The sequence below is a fragment of the Sapajus apella genome, unplaced genomic scaffold, assembly GCF_009761245.1.
Source record: "Sapajus apella isolate SASKATOON/1434 unplaced genomic scaffold, GSC_monkey_1.0 scaffold2, whole genome shotgun sequence".
NCBI classification, from domain to species: Eukaryota; Metazoa; Chordata; class Mammalia; order Primates; family Cebidae; genus Sapajus; species Sapajus apella.
In genome coordinates, this window is record NW_022436942.1 from 2624307 (window position 1) to 2638235 (window position 13929).

General features: G+C 36.6%; 1 protein-coding gene across 6 annotated transcripts in view; it reads left to right on the forward strand.

The window, feature by feature from the left end:
* The window catches only part of ITPR2 (inositol 1,4,5-trisphosphate receptor type 2), a 492164-nt gene that overhangs the window by 257393 nt on the left and 220842 nt on the right, over nucleotides 1-13929 (forward strand). For all 6 annotated transcript variants that reach the window (XM_032284102.1, XM_032284097.1, XM_032284122.1 and 3 more), the window contains 2 exons: nucleotides 666-786; nucleotides 13615-13805. In XM_032284102.1, coding sequence (XP_032139993.1) covers nucleotides 666-786; nucleotides 13615-13805 — 312 coding nt within the window. The remainder of the gene's footprint in view (nucleotides 1-665; nucleotides 787-13614; nucleotides 13806-13929) is intronic.

Consider the following 13929-nt stretch of genomic DNA (forward strand, 5'->3'; position numbering starts at 1 on the left):
ATATTAGGCCACTGAATTCCATTGTTGTATTATCCAAATTTATTTGCATAAGGAATATACAAACATACATGCGTCAAAAAACTCAGGAAGTAAATATCTTCAAAATGTTGACACTGTGTCTCTATGTTGTAGGATTCTCAATGATTTTCATTTCTATGGTTCCTAACTATTCTACAGTGATTGTGTATTACTCTTATAAAAATATCATTTCAATTATACTTTCTTTAGGGAAAAATTTTAAACTGTTAGATAGAACCGTAGGAAATTGTTTCTGTAGTTCAAAATGGTCGTCTCCTCTACTTGCCCATCATATGAAACCAAAACCAACCAAACAACCCAGAAACACTTGCTCATTTGCACTTGGGAATAAACCATGGATTATTAAAGATATTCATGTCATTGCCTTCAATAAATGGCATATTTTTCTGATTAAGAATATAATTAAAATGCAAATAATCAATTTTCTATAGTGTGTAGCATGTTGCCTCTCATGAAGAGAGTACCTAATAAATGTGTGTTGAATAAGGTATTTATTAACTAGTACTGAAACTTGAAAGATTGTATTGTATTTTATTTTGGTGAATGTTTCTGATAATGCATAAATACTACATCAGGGGTGTTAATGGTTTAGCAGTTCTATTTACCTACTTCCTTTTTGGTTTTAGACACATCAGCCAGTTTTTATTCAGCTACTGCAATCTGCCTTCAGAATTTATAATTGCACCTGGCCAAACCCGGCACAGAAAGCCTCCGTGGAATCCTGTATCAGAACTTTGGCTGAAGTGGGTAAGTCATGATTTAGGTTTTACTTATTTTTACATTTCTTGAAGAAATTAGGTTTTTGGCTAACCGGCAACACAAGCAGCTTCCCAATGTACAACTTAATAAGAAAACAGATATGTTTGTGTTAAATTGAAAAGCAGCCACCAGCATATGATTCCAAATGTTACATACTTCTTGGGAGGAGGATATAATCATCATATTAAAAATCTTAAATTTAATATTGCATATGGAACTTTAATATGGCTCAGTCAGATTTTACAGGATTTTAGTTAATTGTTACCTCAGATTTCATTATGGAATTGTCTTGTCTATCGAGTGGCCTTATTTACTAATACCTTCATATGACATAGGACTTTTTGAGGGTCTTGTAGTTTTCCAATTTTGTCTGAAGTCCATCAATATTTAATGAGGACCTATTATATATAGAAGCCTTCAGAAATTACAAATGAAATTTAAGGCAAGGGAATTACAACTAAAGGAGGGTAAGGAGATTTTAGAAGAGTTTCTCATATTCTTCTTCTTTGTGGAGGAGGGTGGGTGTGTATGTATGGGAGAGAGAGAGAGAAAGTTAATAAGTTATTTGGGCCACTCTCAGTGGTAGAGGGGAGAGGAGAGAAGAGATACAGACTTGGCTGTACTGAACAAAAAAAGGAAGAACTTGATCATTCTCTCAACAAATGGTGGCTCCGCAGGCATTGGGAAAGGCAGTATTTCATGATCAGTCATCATCGCTGTTAACATTTATTGAGTACTTACCATGTGCAATGCCAGCAATTTATATGCATTATCTCATTTAATCTTTATATAGATTCTTTAATTATTTACATTTTGTAGTTGAGAAAACAGAGTTTTATAGGCTATGTAATTTGGCCAGGGTTATTGTATAGCTCAATAAATATGTGATAAATGAATAAATGACTTCACTAATTAATGACCATTTAAAATGTTTTTAGTCATTTCTTCCTGTTTGTAATTTAACTTAGGTTATTTTATATCAACTAAAGTTAGTGACAGCCCCAGTTCTTATTTGAATACATTGAAAGGCAGCTGTAACCCAAGAAGATCAACTGAAAATTAATAGAACTAATAGACTAATAATACAGTTCACTTAGGTAACTAATTATAAATAAGTGTTATACTGAAAAGACTTTCTGTATACCAAAAAAGAGAATATAATATGAAAAGGATATAATTAGCAATAGCAATAAAAACATTAAACATCTAAGAGTAAACAATATGAGAGAATAAAGTGTTACTATATTGAAGGATGTAAGATTTTAAAAATAGAGAAACATACAATTTCTTGGTTGGAAAATTCAATTGAGAAAGATGCCAGTTCTCCTTAAATAATCTAATAACTTTAATGTTTCCACACCTGGAAGCATTCTTTGCACATACCCTCCTCACCTCAGAGCCTACATGAGCTGGTATCTCCCGTGCTGGGCCACACCCCACAAGGGTGCTGTCCTTTTGCAGTTTGGCCTCTGCTACCCTCCTATGGAGGGACACCATCCTTATCTCCGGTCTTAGTCTATTTTGTGCTGCTATAACAGAGTGTCCGAGACTGAGTAATTTATCAAGAATAGAGATTTATTTCTTACAGTTCTGGAGGCTGGAAAGTCCAGGATGGAGAGGCCTGTATCTGGTGAGGGCCTTCTTGCTGTATCATCCCATAAGGGAAGGCAGAAGGTTGGGGTGGGGGGAGGGGAGAGAGAGAGAGAGAGAGAGAGAGAGGGAGAGAGAGAGAAAGGGAAAGAGAAAGGGGGCCAAATTCATATTTTTATTAGAAACCCACTCCCAGGGTAACTAACCTACTCATAACAGCATTAATCCATTCCTGAGGGCTCTGCACTCTTAAAAGTCCCACCTCTCATCTCTGTTGTATTGAGGATTAAGTTTCTAACACATGAACTTCATGGAATACAATGAAACCATAGTGCCTCCCTTGGGCTGGTACTAGGTTAGGCTGCTGCTCTGGGTGGGGGCATCCTCTTCACCTGGCTTGGCCTCTCCCTCTCTATCCTGGGTCACTCCTTTGCATGGATACATTCCTCACCTGTAACCCCTAGCCCAGGCTGTTCCTCCCATGGACACCCTCTTCGGCCCACTTGAGTTCTAATTCTCTGCAGGCAGTCCTCTTACATAGACCTTTCACTCCCTTTTGGGCTCCCGCATTCTGGACTGCCACAGCTCCTTTGCGCATCTTACCCAGCACAGACACTTACTCTGCCGCACTCCTCCTAAAGATTATAGGACTGACTGGTTTGGGAAGGGAAGTGAAGAGGTACAGGAAGAGGAGGAGATCACAGTAGGTATCATATCAAAAATAAAGAAGGACACACAAAAATAGAAGGAGAAATAAAGAAAGAGAACCTAATTTTTATTTTAAAAAGATGCACAGTGGAAAGTGTTCAGAGAGATAAATAAAATTTTAACGTTGATTATCTGATTATCTCTGAGTGGTGGATGATGTGTGAATCTTCTTTTCTTCTTCACACTTTGATGTAATTTTTGGTAATATATTACTTTCAAGTTATACTATAACAGCAGTAAAAGTATTTTTATTTGAGCCAAATCATTTAGGAAAGATATTAACCATTAAAAGATAAAATCCAAAGGAAAAGCAAAGAAATATGATGGTGTTAATTTTTACATAGGAATACATTGTCTTAGCTGCTAAGTATTTTTCTGTATTTCACATATTAAGGCAGTCTCTTCTCTTTTCCTTCTTTCTCTCTCCTTCCCCCTCTTGTTCCTCCTCCTTCACCCCTCCATATTAGCAAATGCAAGGAAAATACCTGTTGGTCCTACACAGAGCATAGACGACATGTTGCTGATCACATGTATAAATTGAGAGAGAGATAACTTGGAGCCACAAGTGAAATTCCATGTTGTGACTGTCTTCTGAATTCTGACTTCAGTGATAAGGATTGTATAATCCAATCAGTTCATGTATAGAGTTGCAGAGATTTGGGGGCTTAATATAGTTACCAAAACTATGTTACTCTAAATATATCTTTTATTTCTACGTAACAAGATTTCGTTTCCTACCATTTTCATACTGTCCAAAGCATAATTTAAAAGGAAGTTTTAGTTCCTTTCTGTGTGCTGTAAAGACATGTGCAATAAGTCTAAAAAATAATTATATTGAAGCCTATAATTAAGGTGGGTGAAAAGTGAGGTTTCTGTATGAATCTGTTTTCTCTTTGTGAGACGGCATGCTTTCTTTGTTGGTCCCCTCCATCTGAACAGTTAAAGCTCTGGATATTCTGTCCCTACTCTCCCTCTGCATTTGTTCCTTCCCTCCCCTCTCCCTGATTGTGGCCTCATTAGCCTTCATTACTTTCTTCTTGGACCACTGCAGGAAATTAGTTATCTCCTTCTGTGTTTCCTTATTCAAATAAGCCTGATACCAGAGTAATCTTTTTGAAGTGAAATTCCTTCTGTTGGTTTAAAAAATCAACACGACGTCCCCAATCATCAATAACATCTCTTTGCCTAATAACTTAAGGCTAGATTCCTCATGGTTACATCTAAGATGCTCCAGCATGCCTCACACTAGCTTTCTCCAGTTTCCACCATTGCCACTCCTCGGCATCTTTCCCATCACTCTGTTTTTTTTTTTTTTTTTTTTTTCTGTTCAGATTCCTCCATAACCATTCTTGGCTCCTACATCCAAATCTGAACTCTCCTCCATTGGTCCATGTATGCCTTTCTTAGTGTCTGTGACATGGTTTGGATGTTTATCCCCTCCAAATCTCATATGGAAATGGGATTCTGATGTTGGAGGGGGGGTCTGATGGGAGGTGACTGGATCATAAGGGCAGATCACTCATGAATGGTTTAGTGCCATCCCCTTGGTGATAAGTGAGTTCTTACTGGGTGAGTTCCCATGAGATCTGGTTGTTTAAAAGTCTGGGACTTGATCTTGCCCTTGCCATGTGACCCCGCCTGCTCTCCCTGTGCCTCACCAAGAGTGGAAGCTTTCTGAGGCCGCACCAGAAGCTGGACAGGTGCAAATGCCATGCCTGTATGGCCTGCAGAGCGATGAGCCCGTTAAACCTCTTTTCTTCATCAATTATCCAGCCCCAGGTGTTTTTTGTTAGCAACGCAAGAATGGCCTGATACAGCCTCGTTTCATTCTAACTTACCTCATCACAAGTACTATTCTCGTCTCCCGTATTAGATTTTGAGGGGCAATGGTGAAATAGTTGTCAAAAGGAAATTAATAGAAAGTTGTTCTCTAGGCTGAAGCACATGGTAGAAGTATAGAACTTTGAGAAAAAGCATCCAAGAATTACTTCTATATCATTTCACTTAAAAAAGAATTTTGTTCCATGTGTTTCATAATCTTCAAATGATTTGCGGGATTAATACTGGGTATGTTTTGGCAACATAATCTATTTTCCAAGTGGAAATTCCGTAAGATATCTTTTACAAATGGTTTGAATAATAAATATCAATTTCAAACCAATTGGTCCCAAAAAATTTGTACATGTAGAAAATATTAACCCTTTGAGAAGACAAATTAAGTTTCTATTAAATAAACATATTATATCTATTTTAATCTATCTAAGGTGTTGTGGTTGATTTTATAAAGAGCTTAACATTATACACCCCTGTGATCACAGTTTTTAAAAACTCTATTACTAAAAAAATTAAATCTGAGAAATTTATGAGATAGGACAATATCATACAATTTTTTACACACTTATTAACTCAACTGATTTATGATTCTTCACTATCTAAAAGGCATTATTCTAGTTTTTGGGGAAATGCAATATATCTAACCATATTTTCTACCCTCAATGAATTTCCAGTATATTGGGGTAGATATAATATGCACAGAAATCACAAAGCAGAATAAAACTAAGTATCCTACCTGTTATAAAATTCTAGAGCCTACAGTGTCTACAGAGCAGTAGATACTCAATGTATATTTATTACATGAATAAAATAAATGAATTAATACAAATAAGTGAACGAATATCTTATTCTTCTCTCTGGCTGCATAACATCCCATTGCATGACTATTAATATAGATTTAACCTCATTATTAGATATTTATGTTGTTTGCAATCATTTTGCACATGTGAATAAGGTAAATACCCAAGAGTGGAATTTCTGGGTTATTTCACTTTTGACGGATGCTGCCCCGTGTAGAGACTGTTCAATTTACACTCCACTAGCAATGTAGGAGAATATCTTTCTTCTTGATAATGCAGGGTGTTAGAATTTTGCCAATCTTGTAAGTAAAAATATTTTTATTTTTTTTACTTACAAGTAAATCTTTACAAGATTTATTTTTAATGTGTGTTTCTCTTTTTTATGAGTAAGGAGAAAAAATATGATTGATATTTCCTTTTCTGTGAAAGGTCGTTTCTTGTGTTTTTCTTATTTCTCCTAATGGGTTTTTTCTTAATAATTTGTATAACCATTTAGGCATTAAGAAAACGAGCTCTTTGCCTATAAGTAGCATTTTTTTTCTCTCCTTTCTGTTTTTTTTTTTTTTTTTTTGAGACAGTCTTGCTCTGTCGCCCAGGGTGGAGTGCAGTGGAATGATCATGATCATGGCTGGCTACAGCCTTGGCATCCTCAGGCTCAAGCAACCCTCCCACCTCAGCCTCTCGAGTAGCTGGGACTACAGGTGCTTGCCGCACCACATGGCTAATTTTTGTATTTTTTGTAGAGGGTTTTCTTTTTTTTTTGAGACGAAGTTTCACTCTTGTTACCCAGGCTGGAGTGCAATGGCGTGATCTCGGCTCACCGCAACCTCCGCCTCCTGGGTTCAGGTAATTCTCCTGCCTCAGCCTCCTGAGTAGCTGGGATTACAGGCATGCACCACCATGCCCAGCTAAGTTTTTGTATTTTTAGTAGAGATGGAGTTTCACCATGTTGACCAGGATGGTCTTGATCTCATGAACTCGTGATCCACCCGACTTGGCCTCCCAAAGTGTTGGGATTACAGGTGTGAGCTACCATGCCCGGCCAAATTAATTTTCTTAATTTGTCATTTGAACTTTTATTTATTTTTTGGCATGCAATATTTTTAAATGTTCTTTCAGGATTTTAGGTTTTCTTTCATCTTCTGAATAGCCTTAATCAGTCTAAGATGTTTTTGAATTCTTATTGGAGAATTTTCATAGTTTTGGTTAGTTTGTTTGTGTTTTGGGAGTTGTTGTTTAAAATTGGGAGCTGTCTGGGATATATTTAGTTGTAAGATATAAGATATGGAATCAACTTTATTTTTTCCAGATGACTAATCAAGCGTGCCAATACTAGTTCTTCAATAACTCATAAAAAGCACATGTGTTATTCAATATAAGGATTGATTGAGGATTCATCCAGGATAGTTGAGTGCCAGATAGGAAAGATGCATTTGATATATTTAATGTTCTTCCTGTTTATGTACACTAGCATTTCAGTACAGATTTGTTTTTTGACATGATATAGGAAATGTACCACTCTCTGCCTGTGCCATTCCACATTCCTGTGGTCCACCTGGGCCTGTATGTAGAACTTGACAACCAACCAGGTTTTCTAATTAATGCTTACACTTTCTGTTGCCTTTCCCCCTTACCTGTCAGTTTATCTATCTAAGATTTTTCTCATGGCACCTATCACTGCACTATATGTATTCTCAGAGATTTTGGTCTGGCAGGTACCATCGGTAATGCCATCTAATTAAACATTTTTTACATAATATGCAATATTTAATGAATAATAATTGGAAATAGATTTTGATTACATCTTAAAATCACTGCAAAGACTTGTCATATCCAGATAATTTCTGAGATTTATAAGCCTAATTAGCAGTTGCCTAATCATAAAAAAAATACCGTGAATAAAGATAGCTCATTTTAGAGAACTAGTTATCTCTAGGCAGAGCTCTACAAAAGATAAATACATCGCTAACAACCCATCCTCTCTCCTATTAGTTTTTTAAGGGATCCATATACTTACTCACTGACAGTGTATCGTTAACAAGGTGTATCTCAATTGCATTCCAGCTTAGAAGTGAAATAGGTTCAAGTGTCTTAAAAAATATTTTAAACTTTAACGTGACTCTTTGTATTAAAGTAGATAGTTAGAGTTAACGGTATAGGCCAGAAGAATGGCTAACTGTTGTAAATTTATTAGCTCCTCCTTGTCGAAAGACAGATGGGGCAGAGAATAACCGCTAATCCCAAGAATACATTCTAGTTCACATTTTGACATGCAATGTATATACACCAGAATTTTTCTTGCCTAATAAGAGTAAGCTAAGTTTGGATTGTTTTTGATTACATTTGAAAAATATTGTTCTAGTTATTAATGTCCTTGTAAGTGAAATAATAAATTAATTATTTCCATTTTTAGATGTAAATTTTTTTTTCTGCTTTAATTTTTAAACAGTGGATCACTAAATTAGTATTGTTAATTTTGGTTTCTGATTAGTATTTACACTATTTGGACAGGCCAGTGAATCTGTTTCAGACCATGTCTTTAGATATATTTGTGTTTTCACAATTGTTTGAAAAAAACTTTGCCTACAAAGTGGACTTACTTTGACTCAAAATCTCTTTTTCTCAATTGCATAGTTAATTTTCTAATATTACTAGAAATTGTTATTTAGCTCTGCTCAAAGTTTACCTGCAGTTGTGGAAAGTAATATATTTTACCTTGCTAATTTCTATTGTAAAATTTATCCGAAGACTGAAGGCTAGATAATATCAATTGAAGTGGATGGTTTGAGGGAAACGAAAAAACTTTCAATAGAGTTTGAGGTTGTGGAGTCTCCCCAGCCTGGTTTGTCCATGGTGCTGGCTATAGAGAAATGTGTACTAGCAGCAGCTTACAAGAGATTCTGGAGGCGGATGAGATTTTCCTGAAGTCACTAATAAAAAGGCTGCATTGTTAATAACAGAGGTGCTGCCATTGGACTAAATTTCCACTGCTGTCATTAGAAAAATATTAATTGAGCACTGCTTTGTGTAAGTCATATTCATAGCAACAACACTTATTTGATGGTCAATTTCAACTAATGTACCTGATTCCTAAAGGGGAGATAAATCCCAATATCCTCCCCAATTTGTTTAAATATCAGTGGAAACTTGTTTGTAATATGTTTTGAGAAACACTGAAGTTTGTAATTTTTATTTTCATTGTTTAGAAAATAACATAGAAGCAGTATTGTCTTCTGTTTGATTTTTGAATGTTTAGAGCAAACCCAGTTTATGTGTGAAGCAGCCAGAAAAGGATGAAAATCTTGCCAGGATTTGATCGTGGTGCAGGATTAAGTATTTATAAAACTATGTGTTGCTTGGCAGTGTTGAGGCTGTCTTTCCTTCAGATGAGACAGAAGTGCAATTGCACTGCTGTACGTGAAGGACATAAACAGAGATATTGCATGCCTTGGGAAAGGGAAGTGTCTCATGAATATTAGGAAAACATTCACTAGGGAAATCTGAGCAGTGGTAAAATTGATTGTTTAAGGTTGCCTTATAGCTGTTATTATTTCTGTAAAACTTGAGTGTGAGTTTCTGTCTAAATTGGTGCATGTTTTTGTGTGGCTAGTGAATATTATCTATTTTCTTCCTTCCTTTCCTTTTCCTCTCTTCTTCTCTTCTCCTCTTCTCCTCCTTCTCCTATCCTCTTTCCTCGCCTTCTCCTTCTCCCTCTCCCTCTACCTCTCCCCTCTCCACCCCTCTCCCCTTCCCTGCCCTTCCCTCTTCTCCCTTCTCTTCTTTCCTTTCTTTGTTAGAGACAGGATCTCCTCTCTTCTCTTTTCTTTCTTCTCTTCTTTTCTTTCTTTTTTAGAGACAGGGTCTTTCTGTGTTGCTCAGGCTATATGTAGTGGCTATTCACATCATAATGCACTACAACCTCGAACTCCTAGGCTCAAGTGAACCACCTGATTCAGCCTCCTGAATAACTGAGGCTACAGCTGCATCCAGCAAATGGTCTGTTTTCCAACAAGTTTTTGAGTATCTTTAGGCGTCAGAGAATTTTCACCAGCAGATTATATTATCTACTATTTACTTTCCTTCCATTATATGAAGCAAGCCAGATTATCTATGTATGTGTCTATGTGTCTATATGTGTATCTATCTGTCTATCCATCCATCCATCCAATTTCTTTTTACCACTTCCTTCCTATTTTCATTCATTTAAAGTAAGCCTTCTGGTGACTATCATTATAACTTTAAATGTGATCCTTAGAGTTCTGCTTCTTGATTTAATAGCTTTAAACCATATCCATATGCTCCACACTGTGAAAAATAAATTAACATATTTCCTTCATTTTTACCTCTTTCTCTACTTTATATTCCAATTTTTGCTTGATGTGTTATTGCTTTTTCATTGTTATGATTTGCGATATTTGTATTTTGTTTGTAAATATAATCTTCTCCTATAGTTTGATAAACATTAAAAATCAATTATCAGGCTGGGTGTGGTGGCTTACGCCTGTAATCCCAGCACCTTGGGAAGCTAAGGTGGGCAGATCACCAGGTCAGGAGTTTGACGCCAGCCTGGCCAACATGATGAAACCCTTTGTCTACTAATAATTCAAAAATCAGCCAGGTGTGGTGGCACACACCTGTAATTCTTGCTATAGAGGAGGCTAAGGCAGGAGAATCACTTGAACCTGTGAGGCAGAGGTTGCAGTGAGCCAGGATTGTGCCACTGTACTCCAGCCTGGGTGACAGAGCAAGACTCTGTCTCAAAAAAAAAGTCAATTATCGGAGCATATAGATTATGATGTATAATATTTTCCATGGTATAACCATTTAGGACAAAAATGTAGCACTATGATATTAATACTTTTCCAAGTAGAAGAGAATTTCCCAGCCATGGAAATAGCTCATGGATCTTCCTTCATTTGTTTCTAATTTTATTTTCTTCTTCAGATTCATACTTAGTTGCTATAGTTTCTCATATCCATGTGGACATTAAAACAAGTTATCTGCTCTTTTTTTTTTTTTTTTTTTTTTTTTTCTGAGACCGAGTCTCCTTCTGTTACCAGGCTGGAGTACAGTGGTGCGATCTTGGCCCACTGCAACCTCCACCTCCTGGGTTCAAGCAGTTCTCCTGCCTCAGCCTCCCAAGTAGCTGGGACTACATGCATGCACCACCATGCCCAGCTAATTTTTGTATTTTTAATAGAGACCAGGTTTCACCATGTTGGCCAGGATGGTCTCGATATCCTTACCTCGTGATTTGCCCGCCTCGGCCTCCCAAAGTGCTGGGATTGCAGGCGTGATATCTACTCTTTTTTTAGAGTAATTTTTTCATAGGGGGTTCATTGAAGAATTTCTGAGCCTTTACATATTCTGAAATGTTTTTATTTGGGAATTACATTTGATTTTTAGTTTAGATGGACATAAAGTCCTAGTTTCAAAATGTTTCATCTATAAAGATATTCTGTCTCTTAGTATTCAATGCTGATGATGATAAGTCTGATGCTGGTCAGATTCTTTTTGGGAATCACCTTTTCACTCTGGAAGTACTTGAGATTTTCTCCATACTATTGACATTTGTGTAGTTTATACAGCTGGCCATAAATTAGCCTAACTGAGTAGTAGCTTAAAACAACAGAAATTTTACTGTCTCACAATTTGGAGGCTAGGAGTCTGGAATCAAGGTATCATCAGCACCGTGCTCTCTCTGAAGGCTCCAGGGAAGAATTTGTTCCATGCCTTTCTCTTAGCTTCTGGTGTTTGCCAGTAATCCTTGGCATTCTTTGGCTTGAAGCTGCATAAATCCAGTCTCTGCCTCCATCTTTATCTCCATCATGTTTGTCCCTCAGGTATTTCTCTGTGACTCTCCTTCCCTTCTTATAAAGACACCAGTTGTGTTGGATTGGGACTCACCCTGATTCAATATGGCCTCAACTTAACTTGATTACATCTGCAGAGACTCTATTTCCAAATTAGGTCACATTCAGAGGGAGTGATGATTAATACTACAATATATAATTTTGGGGGATGCAGTTCAACCTGCAACAGCTTCTAAAGTTCTACCAGAATATGGCCAATACGCTTACTTAATCTTGTTTAACACATTGTGGATCTTTTCAATTTGGAGATGTGCATGTGTTTTAAGCTCAAGGAAATTGTCTTCTATTATTTTCTTAATAATTTCTTCTCTCACATTGTATCTGCTGTTTCTTTCTGGAACTTATATTTGTTAGATGTTTACATTCCTGGGTTGACCCTCTTAATTTCACAATCTCTCTGTTTTATTTTCCTTTTTGATCTTTCATGCTTAATATTTAGAAGATTCCTTGACTTCCTATCCAGATTACCAACTGTGTTTCTATCAATTATTTTTCAGCCAATTTTTGACATGTTTATGTAGGCGATCACATTTCAATTTCTAAGAAGTCATTCTTCTTTCTGATTTTCTACTTTTGTGGATGCAGTATATACTCAGATTCTCTGAGGACAATAATTAGCATTATTTAAATATTTTTTGCTTTTCCTTGAGCCATCCCTGTTTTCACTAGGGTCAGTTATTGTTAATGGTATTGATTTTCCTTGTGATCCTTGGTGGTGTGTTTGTAATTAGGAAAGTCGGTAATGACTGGCATAGGTTTCCACTGCAGTTGTAAAGCCTGTTTCTCTCCTAGAACTCTTGTATAAATGACAAGGCTGACCTGGAATTCTGTATGAGGGGTCAAAGGCTGACCAAATGATATGCAGGCTTTCCTTTATGCTGTGTGTGTGTGCATATGTGCATGTATATGTATAGCAGAGGTCAGGCTGGGAACACCAGTAAGTGTTAAAGTAAGGAGGGCTTTGTTCAGGGGTTGGAGACTTATATATTTCCTCTCTCAGCTGGTGCTGCCTCTTCTCTCGCCTCACATTTTACCTCTTACTTGGTGATCTCTGGTGTTACTTCAAGTTCCACTCTGCTTCTCTATAAAGTTCTAACACCTTCATTTGGCATTCTTTCCAGTCAGGTATTCTACTTCCTTGAGAGAACATTTATTTATTTCTCTGACTTTATCCTCTGGGTAAAAACTGCTTCTGCCAACTGTTCTATGCTAATCAGAGGGAGGAGGCCTTAGCTTCCCATCTCTTCAGCTGTTATTCTTTAATGAGTTGCCCCACAACCCTACCACACTTTGCGCACCTGGGAAGACCTTTTCTAAGTCTAATCTCTTGTGGAGCAGCTTCTTCTCTTCCTTCTCTGATGGACTAATCCCATCTTCATTTTGCCTTGCAAAAATGCTTCAACATTACTGTTTTTTTGTTTGTTTGTTTGTTTTTTTGTGACAAGCATCTTCAATTTTCAGTATTGTTGTGATGTAAGCCTGTTGAAATATAAATTTCAGTGGATCTACGGAAGAAAGAAAGACACATATTGAGATACACCCTCTTCCAACGCAGACTTTTACACTCTTCAACTTTTTATTTCTACTCTCAGATGTTTCATCACGTACAATTTTGTGTGCACACCAACACTACTTAAATTAATGAATGGAGTGGAAGAATCATATCATGTGTTTTATGTCTGCTTTCTTATTTATGTTGGCATCTGGAAAAGTACAAATATGCTGGTTGTTATACAGCGTTTTTCTGTATTGATGTTGTATAAAGTGCATTTCAAGCATGAATCATTAAGAAATCAAATAAGTTCTTGAATGTTTCATGAACCCACTTTACTAATTGGTCTTACGAATTGAAATACATTCAAGTTAGAAGCCTTTACAGTTATATAAAACAAGTTAATGGCAGAGTCTAAAGATTTGACATTTTTTCTTTTATGTTTATTAGATTGTATGGATAATGTATGAGACACTTTAGTCAAATTAAGAGGGAAATATTTTAAATCTTTATTTTTCAGCAAAAAATCGTGGAATTGCCATTCCAGTGGATTTGGACAGCCAAGTTAATACCCTTTTCATGAAGAGCCATTCAAATATGGTGCAGAGAGCAGCCATGGGTTGGAGACTATCAGCTCGCTCTGGGCCACGCTTTAAAGAAGCTCTCGGAGGGCCTGCTTGGGATTACAGAAATATTATTGAAAAGTTACAGGTACATGAGAACATGAAATGGCATTGATATTTTCTAAATTACATTTTTTGAAAATATGTAGTCACACAAATAAAATATGGTTAAAAATATCCGTTCTATTTGGGGACTAGGCCTTGCTTTACAA